The sequence below is a fragment of the Nuphar pumila genome, chromosome 3 (genome assembly GCF_984573655.1).
Source record: "Nuphar pumila chromosome 3, dmNupPumi1.hap1.1, whole genome shotgun sequence".
NCBI classification, from domain to species: Eukaryota; Viridiplantae; Streptophyta; class Magnoliopsida; order Nymphaeales; family Nymphaeaceae; genus Nuphar; species Nuphar pumila.
Genome location: NC_143251.1, coordinates 131,597,917 through 131,615,457, shown reverse-complemented (window position 1 = coordinate 131,615,457; position 17,541 = coordinate 131,597,917). Strand labels below are relative to the sequence as shown.

The 17,541-nt window shown below is 36.4% G+C and overlaps 1 protein-coding gene across 1 annotated transcript; it reads left to right on the top strand.

Annotated features, from left to right (window-relative positions):
• The first annotated feature begins 1,077 nt into the window (after positions 1-1,077).
• Positions 1,078-17,225, top strand: LOC149843853 (heat stress transcription factor A-4c-like). Its single transcript, XM_090000094.1, has 3 exons — positions 1,078-1,259; positions 6,587-7,123; positions 15,794-17,225. Exons 2-3 carry the CDS (start codon positions 6,893-6,895, stop codon positions 16,976-16,978), a joined length of 1,416 nt encoding a protein of 471 aa, XP_089856220.1. The 5' UTR covers positions 1,078-1,259; positions 6,587-6,892; the 3' UTR covers positions 16,979-17,225.
• Positions 17,226-17,541: the final 316 nt, after the last annotated feature.

The window sequence follows — 17,541 nt, the reverse complement described above, 5'->3', positions numbered from 1 at the left end:
AGGAATCCAAACGGACTTTTCAGTAAAAAAAAAAATGAATTACAGATCTGAATGAGATCCAATAATATAGTTTAAATCCAGATCCGAAACATATGTGGTAAAACTGCATCCTATAAAAGAGGACCAAAATCAAGGTTTTCACATGCAAAAACGACAAACTGATCAGAGTTGAATGGGATAATTGAATGGTTAGGTTGCACTACGTAGCCAAGAGTTCTTCTATTCAAATCCCAGTAGGGTTGTATTCCTTAGCTCATTGTTATCAACATCCACCCAAATCAGACCCAAGGGGTTTGGTGTAGTGGGATGGGCCTAAACCGTTGGACGGACGGTCTAGGTTCAAATCCCATGGGCGTCACCACCTGCATAAGCCGAAGCGTAGCGATTTTATGGGGTCGAGGGGTAAGCCCTTGGAGTTTTACGCGGGCATAGACAGAGAGCGTGGCTCGGTCTTTGTGCTTGGGGCGGTTTCTCCGAGTAAAAAAAAGACATCGACCCAGATTGGTCTGAATTTCATATCTTATGGGTCCAAAATCAATTTCAGCACTCAGCCAATTTTTAATGTTTTAATAATTTTTAAAATGTTTTAACATCGTGATTTTTTTAATAAATTTGCAATTTTAATTATTTTTATATTACAAAAGAAAAAATGGCCAATTCAGCTCGATTTGGTTCGATTCCAAGTCAGCAGATTCTCTGAATCGATTTGAAAATCAATTTTCCCAAACCGATATTGTCAACATTCTAGCAGTTTGCCTATCGGGAAAAAAAGGTACAAATAGATTTTATTTAAAATATAATCCAGCTTAAACACCAATTCAAATCTGATCAGCATCCATAAAAAAAAAAAAAAAAACACCACCATGTTAATCTGAAGTTCCGAGATCCATCCAAATACAATTTCGGATCTTTGTAAGAATCCGTACCCGAAATAAAGTACCGGGTTCGAATAAAAGATCCGACCAGAGTCGATCCGTAGAGGAGTGGCATTTCCGTAATTTAGTGAAGAGTAGGCGGCAGAGAGGAAACGGTCGTCCTCGTCCCTAGTCAAAAGTCCAAACGCCTCCGACTCTTCGAGACTTTCTTTTGCGTGACCTTCCCTCTCTCGCTCCCCGCCATCCAAACGCGCTCTCGAGAAGCCTTCCCCCTCCGAAGATCCCAATTGTCGTAGAAACCCTAATTCTCGTTTCTGCTGCTCGATCGAGACGCTCTTCCCCTTGGGATCTACAAAACGCTCGAATTCTCCCGTTTGGTGGGAGGTAAACTTCATCTCCGTCTTTGCTTGCTTTCTTCCTCTTTCGTGCCCTGAAATTTTGGAGAAATTCTGACTCTTGTGTACGGAGAAAAGGAGGAATTTGGATTCTAAATTGTGTTTTTGCTAGTGGTTTTCGTTTCCAGTTGCGTTGATTATTGAGATTGAATCCGCTGCTTATCCGTTTGGATTGCCGGATCCGATGCTCATTCTTTTCCACAGATGTGGTTTGTGTGGATTTTAATAGCGCTTATGGTTGATCACAAGGTAGTCGGCTTTCCTCTTTGGGTCTTTGTAATTGAGATTGAGAATTGAGATTTTTTTTTTGTTTTTTTGTATTTTTGTGATTTTTTGGGAGTTTTTTTTTGTTGTGGAATTATTGATATTTAGCTTGAAGGTTTGTGAATTAAGCATCAGGAATTGAAAGGTCAAGTAGGTATTGTTTCAGATTGGCAATATAATGGAAGTTGGTTCATTTTTGCAACATTTTGTGTTATCGTTATTGCTTGATATTAGCTTTGAGGAGGCAGCGCACTTCAATAAGTTAGAAGCGTCTGTTTTTTGGGGCAATTTCAATTGGTGAAGCGATGCGGAATATCGGACATAAACTCAGAGAGAGAGATTTTGTTAGAAAGTGACTTTGAATATTTTAGGTTCGATAATGAACCCATACACATGCACATTAAGTGCGAATATACCCACTTAAGGGAACAACACAAGCACATAAGTGCTAATACATAAACCCATAAAAGGGATAAATATGACTTAAAGTCATAAGTTGAATATTATTGAAGAAATAGGGAGAAGAGGGTAAAAACCTTATACAATGGAGCATAAGCTCCTCCAAGGAGTTAAGGAATTACAGGGGGGAGACCCCTATTTATAACACAAGAGAGGAGCCACCTAGGGGGCTCCCAAAGGAGTCGTTGGGAGCCCCCAATGGTCACATTTGTGACCGTTGGGGGCTCCCCAACGACTCTTTGGGGAGCCTCCCTAGGTGGCACAAACCACAAAAAAGAGAAAAATAAAAAAAGGAAAATTAAAAGTAAAATTACAAACATATTCCATGTAAAACTATGAAATGTTTAAACTACCCCTATGCCTATAAATAGAGAGATATATATTTTATATATATAATTAGGATAATACATATGCATATATACCATATATGAATATGTATTATCCTTTATATATATAAAATATATATAATATTACAAATGTTGAATGATACATTTTAACACCCCCCCTCAAGCTTTGCGTGGGGGAACAAAAAATTGAAAAAAGTAAGAGGAATAATCTCAAGGCTTCAAGAGCCTTCAGTACGAATGCCATTGCAAATGTCTTCCTCCAACGTTTTTAACGATGAGCACCTTCCATGATCTATCCAAGGTACTTCTTTTCCTCTTATCTTTAAGATCCTGAGGAACAACAACAAAGAACAAGTAAAAAATATCTTTGCACTTTACTCAAAAAGGAACATTCCTAACAAGGTGCAAAATTTATGCATAATAGGATAATTACTTTAGCATGAAAAGAAAATTTAGAAAACCAAAGCTTCAAAAATCAAATATCATGTTAAAGAGTGAGCGGAAACGAATTGCAAGAATGCATAATGCATTTATAAGGTCCATCATTGGACAAGCACAACCCCATAATGGGAAATAACAAAATGGTCCACTAAGAGACACCACAATAAGCCTACGAAGAGGCATAAGCTACATATGCTTTATTGAATGAGGGCCTTAAAAGGCCATAATGAGCATATGCATATACTATCATGAAATGAATTAACACTTAAAAAAAATTATTAATGAACATGCTCCAAACATACTTTAGTCAAAATGAACACGGATGCAAATGTTTCAAAAGCATGATTTGACTAAATATATTAAAGCATCCACCCAAGATTCAAGAATGAATATCATTTGAGACAAAAGACTCATTTTGCATATCAAATACAAAAAGATGCCAAAAAACTGTAAGCACTTCATATATAGATTAAATGCTAAAATATCAATTTGATTTAAAAACATATCATAGATATGATTAACTTGTATCTAAAAACACAAGAAATTTTGCAATTTTCAAAAGTAGTTCATCCACTACAAGCTACTATCTCATTAGTCCTCCAAAACCCGTAAATCAAGTGTATAAGCTACTAGATCAATAATATTAATATAATGTCATTAAAGGCCCAAGACACACACAAAGGTGTGCAAAAGAACCTCTTGTCTACATATAATAATACTTGAAATGAGTGCATCTATGACAAGAACAAGAGAATGCACGCCAACATGGACAAAAAACATCTATTGTCTATGTAAAAATACACTCAAAACCAAGTATGTTCAGCTACTAGAACAAGAGTAACAAGCCAACCATGGGTTAAAACACAATACATCTCTTTTCTACATAAGATGACACTTGAAATGAGTGAAATAAGCCAATCATGGGCATACATCTCAGCGACTGTAACAAGGACACAAATGCCAACATAGGCTAAAATCACACACCATGGTGTGAATCAACGTGCCTTGTCTACATATAATAACACTCAAGACAAGTGTGTTCAACTACTAGACCAAGAGAGCAAAAGCCAACAAAGGGCTAACAACACACGAAGGTGTAATAAAATTCTTGTCTCCATATGATGACACTTAGATAAGGGGCTATAAAAAGGAGAAGACTTTTGAGGCAATAAAACTTGTAATGACAAACATATAAATAAAACCTTAAACAATATTCTTAAAAAAGAATACCCATAACAATATCATTTTGGAATAAATGTGTGAATATACACACACCAAGAACACTTGTGCACAAAAGCACAAAACATAAATATGCAAATGCACTAATATGATTCATAAACAATAAAAGGTTGGGCAATAATCCCCAAAACCTTGATTTTAATATACCTTAAAACATTTAAGGTTTTAAACACCATATATCCATCACATTTACATATAAATGAGAGCATCCATTAGATCAATGGCCAAAAGAGAAAAAATGAGTGACACACTCATAATTAGAAATCATATAACAAATCATTTTAGAGTCCCAAGGTGCCCATAACTCACCTCAACAACCATCTATAATATGGCAAGTGGACAATCTAGAATGATATAACACGAGGTGCCCATAACTCACCTCAACAAACATCTCTAATAAAACAATAATAAGGCCAAACAAATGATGCATTAAATAATATGTGATGGACAAATATAAATGCCACAAAAAGGCAATAAACACTTTTAGGAATCATTTTTCAAAGAAAAGAGGACCGATTAAAAAATTGAATCAAAGGTCCAACATAATTAATCACAACAATATGTCATATGACAATAATGTTGTATATATATGAAATAATGTTTAATTATGATCATTATAAAAAGACTTAATCAACACAACATGAAATATTTAAGCTATATCATGTGAGAAAAAGGATTTGGAATAATCCAAGAAATAAATCAAGCCTTTATAATTAACAATTTATATGTATACCAAGATGCAAAATGGCAATAATCTTAAATGTGCAAATTTAGGACAACATGTACTAAGATATTACGGAAGCATTTATAATGATAAAAGAAACAATCTTACAAGTCCATTTAGGGATAAAAACAAACACAAGCCCTAAAGAAGGCAATAAAAACATCTCTTTATTGAAAAGAGAGTACTATGTGAAAATGTCTATGGATAGACAATACGCATACAAGCATAAATATTTTATAAAAGAAGTGTACAAAGACACTTTCACAATCACTTGAACAAAATACGCAAAAAGCGTAATAAAGGAAAACATGTAATAAAGCATGTATTTCACAAAAAGAAACAAATGCTTGAGACTCTCAAGCTTTAATTATGCAATTTAAGACAAGGAAGACCATATTATGGCCAATGTAGGCATCCTTAGAGGAAAAATCAAAATAATGAAAATCTTTTATACCAAAGGATGCAATAGATACACTATGCACTCTATAGAGTGTGAGAACATTTTTAAAATAAACAACAAATATTTAGATGCGAGAAATTCTCATTATATATATATATATAATATTTTTTTTTGTTTTTCACAAAAAAGCACTAAAAATCATACACAAGAGTTTTAAGCAAAGATCATTAATTTAGCAAGAAAATATATATAAAAAGTTAATTTATAGGTTAATCACGAAATTCTTACGGAAGAATCATAAATCTCACATAATTGAAAACAATTTTAAAAACATAAATTACTATTATATATAATTTCAATTTTGAAAAACATAAATTACTATAATATGTAATGCGGAATCAATAACTTATATAAACAAGAATTATATATTTGAACAATAAACACGTTTACCAAAATTAAAAAGAGATGTTTTTAAAATATACTAAAAGGAAATGATTCAACTATCGAAAAACACTAAATGTGCAAAAAATAGTTTCATAATGCATAATATGTTAAGAAAAGAGATACATACCGAAAAACTTTCAAAAAAAAAGAAGGAACAAAGAATACTTCACCATTTCTTGAGCACCACGCTTTCCGTTGCACCAAGAGACAACCCCATCGTAACCGGGCTCTGATACCATGTTAGAAAGTGACTTTGAATATTTTAGGTTCGATAATGAACCCATACACATGCACATTAAGTGCGAATATACCCACTTAAGGGAACAACACAAGCACATCAAGTGCTAATACATAAACCCATAAAAGGGATAAATATGACTTAAAGTCATAAGTTGAATATTATTGAAGAAATAGGGAGAAGAGGGTAAAAACCCTATACAATGGAGCATAAGCTCCTCCAAGGAGTGAAGGAATTACAGGGGGGAGACCCCTATTTATAACACAAGAGAAAAATAAAAAAAAGGAAAATTAAAAGTAAAATTACAAACATATTCCAAATGGAATATGCGTAAAACTGTGAAATGTCTAAACTACCCCTATGCCTATAAATAGAGAAATATATATTATATATATATAATTAGGATAACACATATGCATATATACCATATATGAATATGTATTATCCTTTATATATATAATATTACAAATGTTGAATGATACATTTTAACATATTTATCTTGAAGGTGTTCATGGTTTTATGATTTTCTTCTTGGGATCTTCCAGGAGTGGAAGGAAGGTTTCTACTTTGATAGTGGCTTCTGTGTCAAAAAGAAGAATATTGGTTTATTTTTGGGTTCTGGGCTTGGGGAGCGAGATATTAAGCCAACTGTTTTTAGTCATTTATCTGCTAAAGGGGAAACTCAGGGGTTGAAGATGGTTTGTCTCTTTGGCTCTCAGCTTTTATAACTTCGATTTCGTGATTTGTATGTTTTGTCCAGCTATGCATCCAGTGAAGACATGCCTGATCTATGGGTGACATGAAGAGCCTTGTGTTATTCATAGTTTGGTATTAGTAAGTAAAAATTTTGACGATGAGAGGGGGATTGTGTTATTTGTGTTGAGAGCAAAACTTCCACTGTTTCAATTGGCAAGCAAGACTATTGGTATTTTTTTCTGAGGCTTCAAGGAGTCCAAGAAATGAATCATTGGTCAAGTTGTTGAGCAAGTGGCAAAGGATTGGTGTCGCCATGGTAAGATGGTTTCCATGGGTATAGTCTTCATTTATAGGAGGTCAGCGTTTCCACATGGCTGACTGGAGAATGGATGGACCACAGAGCGGTACAATTGCCCCTCCTCCTTTTCTCACAAAGACATATGACATGGTTGATGACTCATCAACGGATTCTGTCGTCTCATGGAGTGAAGGCGGCCACAGCTTCATTGTATGGAATCAGGCTGAGTTTGAAAGGGATCTAATTCCCAAGTATTTCAAGCATAGCAATTTCTCCAGCTTTGTTCGGCAGCTTAATACATATGTAAGCATATAACTGTTTCCTAATTTTGCTGATTTTCATTCACCATTAGTTCTTATCTAGGTTTCTGTCATTTTCTTTTGCTGGATTCATCTTTTTGGTGGCTTCGATCACGTTAAGTACATATTTTGTTTTATGAGTTATGATACTTATGTTTCTTATCGTGTCATCGATGCTATGTTGGTGTTTGTTGGAGTTCTTATCAATCATTAGTAGGGTTTATTACTTTAATTTGCTAGGTATCTGCTGTCTTATTTTATCAATTTGCTTAGTGACCTTTTACTTTTTTGACTCGGTAAATGTATAAATGAATAGCAGATGCACATTCATTTATTTCCATATCAGATGGTTGCACATCCTATTTACTACGTCATATGTTTTTTTTTATGTCTGGCCAACTTCTAGATGGCAACAAGGTTTTAAAAGGGTAAAAAGCGAGGCAAGGCTGTAGCAGTAGTTGGAGGTGAGGCTGAAGCATTGAAATGTACCAGAGTGCAAGCTTAAAAGTTAATAAGTATAAAAGAAGGAAGAATGCTTAAAGGTTGATTAAAATCAAGATTAAGTAAGACAGTATAACACGTGATAAAACGAGTGAAAATGAGGATTGGATATCTAGAGGCGGTTAGAACCTCTTCTAAAAACTCTCTGATTGTACCTGAAAACAATAATGCCTTTTAACTTAACGGAAAGTACTTTGCTCTTAAAATGCCTTGAAGCTTATCCCTCAAGGCATAAAGAACCGCTCCTCTTAAAACATTGGCCAGAAATTGCAAAGATTATTGCTCGAGGAATATTTTGTCAAGGTGACTGGTCAATTGGTTGAACCACTTGAATTGGAACTGGCTGCTGATATGGTTTTAAGCCAATATTTTTCAAAGAAAACCATATGGAAATAGGATATCCATGAAAACAAAGATGATTCTGGCTTGGGCAGTCTCATATAACATAGACAACATGCCCTGGACCTTGCAAATGCCCAATTTGTGTTGGAAAAGGAAGGGGGAAGGGGACAATATTTGTTGTCTTTCCATGAATGCATGCATGTATGCTTGTATAAAGTACAAAGGCCATTGCTTGGTGCAATTGTGAAGTGTTTGAACTGTTGTCTTGGAAATGGGTTTGAGCCATGAGGGTGACCACTTCTTGCAAAAAAATACAGAAGGTTAGGATGCAGCCTAGTATGCCTCCTCCCTAGCGGCTGTCATACGAGAGCACATTGGGTATGCCCCAACTCCCAACTCACTATGTTTTTTTGCTTTTATAATGTTTTGAAGTTACTCACTGTGTCTTTTGCATTAATTGTCATCGCCACAACTATTTACTTGTATGCATAAAGGATGCACATTAAAATTTAAATTGTCATATGTCTGCTCTGCATTCATTACGGTTAATGATTGTCAACCTATGTAACATGGATGCTTCTGCACCCCTGGATCAACCGTGTCAACATGGTGTAGGTGTGGCACCTGACACATTTGGGTGTGGGTCAACAAGTGTTGGGTGAGGCATTCACCTAGCCATTTTCATTCATTTTTGAACTTGGTCAACTTTGACCAAGTCCTAAATTATCCAAGTTTAGAAAAAACCTAAAAACAATTATAATTATATAATTCTAAATGCATTATGTAGAATGTACATACACTCACGTGTATATACATACATGCATGCATGCAACATACATACATAAGTACATACATACATAAATATAGACATATATACCTGCACCCCCTGACCGAAGTATTTTGAGTTTGTCATGTCACACCCTCTGCATCCGCAACTATGTAACATAGATGTCAACAAATTTAGTAATGTATATATATATATACATTTTATTTATAGTTACAAACATTAATTGTCATTGCCAATGGTAATTAACTTTAAGTTGTTTTATGAGAAGCACATTTAGTAGTTCCACTCATGGTACATAACTAATCTAATTTTATTGTCCTGGTGGTGACTATCAATGTGGCCATGGTATTTTCAAAATTGTTAGGGTTAAAAAACTAGTGTGAATTTTTTTCTGAGAAAGAAATTGGTATGAACGTAATGTCTCCAGTAGAGGTTTTGTGTGTGTGTGTGTGTATATATATATATATATATATATATATATATAGAGAGAGAGAGAGAGAGAGAGAGAGGTGGGTGTGGACTGGTGTTAGACACTGTTTTTCGGTGATTTGACCGTATGGATGTGTTTGCCATGTTCCATTTGCTAGGAACTGGCCCTTGGTTTGTGTTTTTTTGACAAAAAAGTATGACTTTATAACATTTAAAATTTAAAAATTTGTGGGCCTTTCATTGTTAACCCTTAAAAAGACATGCTTATGTGTTAGAATCGGATGATTCAAAAGCTGATCACTACTAATCTGATCATGTAAAACACATCTATATAGTCAGAATTTTAAAAAATAAAAAATCATTGGTGAAAAATTGGGTGCATTTTTGTGCTCACGGATGGTTGTGCACACCTACCCTATATATATATATATATATATATATATATATATATATATATATAAAGAGAGAGAAAGAGAGAGAGATCATTTGCCTACTTTTATCCTATTCATAAGGAAGAAAAGAGTTGAACTTTCTCTGTGTTTCTCATGCATTTTTAAGGAAAAGAACTCTTGATATATATATATATATATATATATATATATATATATATATATATATATATATATATACTAGTAGAAAACCCATGCAAATGCACGGGAAAAAAGTATAACAAAAATACAACAACAACAACAACTACGCCTTCATCCCAAAACAATTGGGGTCAGCGATATGAACCAAAAAAAGAAGTCTCCAAGATCTTGAGCATGACTATCATTAAATAGCTTATCAAAATAATCTTTCCATCTCTCCTTAATCTCCTCATCTTTGACTAAAACCCTTTGCGTTTCATCTTTGATACATCTAACCATACCCAAATCCTTCGATTTCCTATCTCTCATCTTTGCAAGCCTATAAATATCCTTCTCGCCTTCTTTGGTATCCAACTTATCATAAACCTCCTTATATACCTTAGCCCTCGCGTTTCGAACAACTTTTTTAGCTTCCTTCTTTGCTATCATATACTTCTCCAAATTCTCATTATCACGACTCTTACTTAGATTTCTATAACACTCTCTTTTAACCTTAATAGCTAATTTGACATCCTCGTTCCACCATGATGTATCCTTACCTAGTGGTGCACCGCCTTTAGACTCACCCAATACCTCCTTAGCTACTTTTCTCATACCACCCGCTATCTTATTCCACATTGATTCTGAATCCTCCTCGAGACACCAATCAACTTCCTTAACTACCTGCTCTACAAACATTCCTTGTTTAGCTCCTTTCAGTGCCCACCACTTAATTCTAGGATCTATCCTATGTCTATCCCTTTTGCGGCATTGTCTAATTCTAAGATCTAAAATTAAGACTCTATGTTGTGTAGCTACACTTTCTCCTGGTATAACCTTACAATCGATGCAACAACCCCTATCTCTCTTTCTAAGTAGGAAAAAATCTATCTGACTCGTATTAACCCCACTTTTAAATGTTACTAGGTGAGACTCCCTCTTCCTAAACCAAGTGTTTGCTAAGATCATATCATAGGACAAACAAAAATCTAAAATCCTTTCTCCACTTTCATTTCTTTCTCCTATACCATAGCCTCCATGGATATTCTCAAATCCATCCCTACTAATGCCTACATGTCCATTAAGGTCACCGCCGATGAAAAGCTTTTCTCCATAAGATGTCTCTTGTACTACTCCATCTAAATCTTCCCAAAATTGATGCTTAATGGAATCATCTAAACCTACTTGAGGTGCATAAACACTAATAATATTAATAATATCCGTACCTAATACTAATTTAATAAGTAAAATTCTATCACCCTTCCTACGGACCTCAACTACATTATCTATAAACTGACGACTCATAACAATCCCTACTCCATTCCTATTCCTATTTATTCCTGTATACCAAATCTTATATCCCCAAGGTTCTATCACTTTAGCTTTCTCACCTACCCATTTGGTCTCTTGAAGACATAAAATATCAATCTTTCTCCTACACATAACATCTACTAACTCTACCAACTTACCAGTTAAAGACCCTATGTTCCAAGTGGCTAACCTAATTTTATGGTCTTGGACTAACTTCTTTACCCCCACCCGTCCAACAAAGTGAGGGAACCCTTGCCTATTTGACACCACACCCGGGCGCCGGTGTGACGCGTCGCTTCTGGGCGACGACCTAGCAACCCTTGCACATTTATCACTGCCTCCGGGCCTAGAGAGTACAGCGCGTCGCTCAGTAGGGAACGCCCCAACGAAATTCTCATATTGGTTCATTTTCATAGGATATGACAAAGTTTTTATGCTGGCTGTCACAGGCCTACCGCAACCCTCCTCCTTTATCCGGGCTTGGGACCGGCAGTGTATAACTACACAGGCGGAGTTAAAAAAAAAGTATAACAAAAATATTTATGAAAATTCTGGGCCATTGGTTTTCAAGCCCTAAACGGTCTTTCTCAAATGTCGTAATCAAACGATCCAAGACTTGATTCTTACAAATATCAAACACGTAGACCATATTCATATGGGTAGATTTAAGGAAAAATACCTCAAAATTTTGAATTCGCACTTGGTTCATAATTCATAAAATACAACACCTTGTCTCAGTAAATATGTTCCCATAACATCAACACGACCAAATACTATCGCTGAACTAACATAATCTTCATAACTGGAAAAAGCTTCACAACACATACATTGGATAGAAGGACCAAACTAAAATGATCCCCTAAATTATATAATCACTTTACCTAAACAGATGAAACTTGCGAAGACTAAGGGGAATAATAATCCTGGACCATTTTTATGAAACTAACGGGGGATCCGCTTGTTTGGTAGGAGCTGTTAGTTCACGTCACCTTGTATTGGGACGTTGCAAGTTCAAAACCCGATGGTACGTTGTATAACTGGTGGGGTCTGCCTAACCCCAGCTTGCCTATCAATAAAAAAAGAAAATCCTGGACCACTTTTAAGAAGAATTCTCACCTGGATCCAATGTCCAACATTTCAAGCAGCATTTTCACAACCAGAAGGAGAAAAGTTTAGAAATATTGATTTAATATTGCAAGCCACAAAATATTGTATTATCCAAATCCGTACATTAAGTAAGAAAACAAATACCAATACATATAGAAAACAATAAGAATCAGAGGAATGACAAACTGTTAAAATGTATTGTATATGAGCATATGTACATATATATTTAAATATTGGGTTATGTAATTTGGGTATATTACCAGGGGTATTTTGGTTATTTTGTAGTGTTGTCTATTAGGGATAGTTTTAGGCTTTTATTTTTTATTTTATTTTTTTGTAAATTCAATGTTTATTTAGGGGCTCTATGGTCAATATGACCATAAAGTCGTTGGGGCTCTCCAACGGTCGTAAATATGATAGTTGGGGAGCTCCCAACAACTATGCCACAAGGACTCGGCAAAACGGGTGTTGCACCCGCATCAACGCACCCAGGGTGCCGCACCCGTAAATATGCGCGTGTGGGTGCGGCACCCGGTGCTGTCAACCCGACCCTGGGTGCCGTCAACGCACCCAGGGTCATTTGTATCTTTTTTTTTTAACTTAAAAAAAAATCGCCCGATAAATGTGTTGCTGACCCTTCCTATCTTCCCGACCTCTCCTCCTGAAGCCTCCGCCGGACCCCGACGCCGCCGCTTTAGGTACGCTCTCTCCCCTCTGACTCCCTCTGCTCTCCTCCTCTCCTCTTCAACCCCTCCCCTGCACAAAGAGGGCACAAGGAGGGGGATTGGCCCCTCCCCTGCCAACAGAGAGTGCAGGGAGGGGGCTCTACCCCTCCCCTGCACAAAGAGGGTGCAGGGAGGGGGCTCGCCCCCTCTCCTGCCAACAGAGAGTGCAGGGAGGGGGCTCAGCCCCTCCCCTGCACAAAGAGGGCGAAGGTAGGGGGCTCGGCCCCTCCCCTTGCCGCTATGTGGGCTTTCGGATGTTCGGTATGTGTTGGCTTAGGTGGGGAGTTGAAACAGCTCTCCTTCCTGCACTGATATTTTCAATGTCGGAATCGACGGATGACGCTTCACAGTTGCGCGGCCTTCGAGCCAGTGTTGCGACATTTACGAGGCATGCTACCTGGTTGATCCTGCCAGTAGTCATATGCTTGTCTCAAAGATTAAGCCATGCATGTGTAAGTATGAACTAATTCAGACTGTGAAACTGCGAATGACTCAATAAATTAGTTATAGTTTGTTTGATGGCACCTGCTACTCGGATAACCGTAGTAAAGCTAGAGCTAATAGTCTTGTAGAATAGAATTGTAGATTGTTAATTTGATTTATTGCATGCATGATGGATTGATTTGATGATATTGTGATAATTGTTTTTTTATTTCATTAGTGTTAATGTTGTTAACTGATAAAACTTTAAAATTATATATATATATATATATATATATATATATATATATATATATATATATATATATAAAATCTTTTTTTGCCGCACCCCCGCACCCAAGGTTTTTGAAAGTGCCGCACCCGCACCCGCACCCATGTGACATAGTCCAACAACTATATTGGGAGCTCCCCAATGTTCTCTCTTGTATATAAAAAGGGTTGTTTGGCTCCTTCAAAAGGAATGCTTGGTCTAAGCATTCGGGAATAATATCTTTGTTTTTATATTTTTATTCTTGCTCTCTTTTGAGAGATTTATGTGTTAGCCCTTAGTGGCTCTTTGTATTTGACCCATAAGTGGCTTGTGTGTTTGTGGATGTGCACACTTGTAGCCCTTTTATGGCATTGTGTTTGTGCACTTGTTATTTCATTACACAAACATCTAACAAATACAATAACTGGAAAGCTAACAGCAAAACCCTGACAAATATCTTTTCAAGACTCCTGCTACCAAAAACTGTTTTTTTTTACATGCATTTCAGGACAGCTTTTCCACTGGAGCTTGGCCTGGACCTTACCCAACAAATGATGACCCTTGTTTAATAACCAATTTTGCAAGTTTGGATGCATCGTGCATGAATGCTCTCAAAAAATGTAATTACATTGCAGGAAACTTATCTTAGGAGTGGTGAGAAGTCATAAAATTTTAAAAGATGGAACTAATAGATTGATTCCCCATCAGAAAACAAATTTGGCACGCCTACTGCTGAAAGAAACAACATATTGTCAATGTAAAGCTTAATCCATCTATACCTTTTAAATAACCGAACAAAATACAATTGGAAAAAAAAACATGGTCCATGACATTTCAACAGGAATGGAGTTATCTTAAAAAGGATATTACACCATTAGATAGCGGTTGTATAATATTTTATTACATTCATCATAGCATTAAAACACATACTATAAAAAAATAGGAGCAAAAAAACGAAGACTAAATCAGCAGATTTTTTTCAGAAAAGTGTAAGTCAACACCAAGAGAAGAAAACCTATACTGAAAAGACCGTTTTTATTCACCAAAAACAAGAATAAGGACATGCTGATAAAATCTCAAACAAAAGATAATTTAACACAGGAATTTTTTTAACAAAAAAAAAAAAAACTGATGAGTAATCACGAATCCTAGATATCCAAAGTCCTAGATTTTGGAGTCCCGAGGTTACCAATGTTGTGGAGGATGTATTTTGCAACCAGTTGGAGTCAGCATCTCCTTGCCAACACAGTCTCTTTGACAACACCGTCTACTGGTGAGGCGCCGATTAAATGATTTTTGGGAGTAATCACAGTTGGTTACTTGGCTTCTTTCCAACTTGTGAGCGCCGATTCATCGCCAATTAATCTACTGTTGATGAGTGAGGCAGTGGAGGGAAGGAGCTTGTGGCTTCCAGCATAAGGAGAGAGAGGGTAAAAATGGAAAGGTCATGTTGGAAACAGTGTGGGCACCCATTAAGAGGAGAGAAACATGTTGGGCAATCAATGCAGAAGGGGAAAGGTTACATGAGAGAGAGAGAGGGGCGGGGGGAAAGGTTATATTAGAAAGTAGAAACACAGTGGGCACTCGTTGGGAAGAGAGAGATAGGCTGGGCATTAAATGCCAAGTTAAGGGGCTTGCCTTACGAGGGAAGAGGAAAGAGCGATAATGATGGGTTACAAAAGCTTTGAAACATTAAATTAAATATTAAATAAACATGGAAAACCCAAACATAGTTGAACATGCTTTTTTCTTATTGATCAATAAGAGGGGCTTCAGTCACTTTAAACTTCCAAAGGATTGGGACTTGTATATATATATATATAATATATATATATATATATATATAACATGCTTTTTTCTTATTGATCAATAAGAGGGGCTTCAGTCACTTTAAACTTCCAAAGGATTGGGACTTGTATATATATATATAATATATATATATATATATATGTGTGTGTGTGTGTGTGTGTGTGTGTGTGAGAGAGAGAGAGAGAGAGAGAGAGAGAGAGAGAGAGAGAGAGAGAGAGAGAGAGAGAGAGAGAGAGTATATGTGTGCGCTCGAGTGTGTAAGACTGGTCCAGACGTCCAGTTGATGGTTTGGTATTTAAGGGCGAAGACTTTGTTTTCTAGTATATTTTCTATTCTCTGCTTTCATACTTCTTTTATTGATGTTTTAGTTTTCTTTGGATTAAATTCCATCCTTTTAAACCAGGGTTTTAGAAAAATAGACCCTGATCAATGGGAGTTTGCAAATGATGAGTTTAGAAGAGGCCAAAGGCATCTGCTGAAGAATATTCACAGACGAAAACCAACATACAGCCATTCTCTGCATCCCAACCAAGGGCAAGGTAATGCTTCAGTGACTTTATCTTTGTCGGAAAAGCAGGAGCTAGAGGAGGAAATACAGACACTGAAACATGATAAGAATGTGCTTATGTTGGAGCTACGTAGACATATGCATCTGCAACACAAATTAGATTTGCAGTCACAGGCTTTGGTGGAGAAGTTACGTCTCACAGAACATCATCAACAGCAGATGCTGACCTTCGTGGATGGAGTTGTGCATAAGCCTGAGATTATTTCTTTTCTAGTTCAGCTATGTGAAAATTCTACGTATTCCTCAATGGCTAATAAAAAGAGAAGGTTACCTAAATCTGATAATTCCCTTGAGGAGGAGGATGCAGAAGAGAACGAAATTGTGGCTTTGCAAATGCCAGGAACAGATAGTTCAGATTTTAGATTTGGTCAGCCTTTGAACATAGAAGCATTTTATAACATGGAATCATCCTTAAACTTTTTAGAGAGGTTCTTTCGCCATGTTGGTCAGGCTTCCGGGGAAGAAATGGATATTTTTTATGATGCGTGTCAGTCTTCTATGGCAATTCATACTGAATTACGAGCAATATCTGGATGTGCAGATACAGTTTCGCATCCTCAATCGCCTAGATTACATCTGTCATCTTCTCATTTGGCGGACATTGGTGCATCTCCTGAGATAACAAAACCTGCAACTCACCAGGAAAGCACAGGCCTTGCTCCTCTTGAACAAGCCAGACATCCACAATTACCAGGAGATGGGTCAAGGCTTTCAGTGATAGACATGAACTTGATGCCTTCTACTCCTGAACTTCGAGCATCCAAGAAGCCAGTTGATAGTGTAGAAACTAGTGTTGGACCCCGAACTGGAGCGAATGATGTATTTTGGGAACAATTTCTTACCGAGACTCCAGGTTCTGTTGATACTCGTGAGGTCCAGTCTGAATTGAGAGGTAAGGATGACAAAAAGTTTATCAATAGAACAACTGAAAACGGTAGTTTTTGGTGGAACAAGAAAAATGTTGATAATCTTACAGAGCAAATGGGGCAACTTACACCATCTGAAAGAACCCAATCTTAACTTGCACTATACCTGTGTTTGTGATGGTCATTCAGTATTTATGCTCTATTCTTCTTTGGATGGATCATCTCCTGTATCATATGTTGTTTCGGGGATATAATGATGCTTACCATTTGAGCGTCTTATCATTTAACTGTTCTTGTGTTGACATTTGTTTTTGTCATTCAAGATGGCTGTATTATACATGTGGAAACATCCACTCTACGCCACCTAATCTATGATTGAGCATCCATGATATTTTCCTTTAGTAGTTGTATGTGTAGTCTTATATTACTCTTTTTGAATCTTATATGATCAAAGAAACAAAGGAAACCATGTCATCAGTGACTTATGATCTTTGTTTGGTTGCATTTAAATGTGATTTGGAATCTAATGCAAATGAGAGAATGAGTCTCATTTGAACAGCAAACCAAACATGTGGAATCTCATGCAAATGAGAAACAGTGTGGCTTGAAATTACATTTGAAGTGAATCTCATGTGATTCCAAAATATGTGATTTGAAATCATATGAGTTCAAATCACATTTGGTTCCATCTCACGTAATTTGGAATCACATGAGATG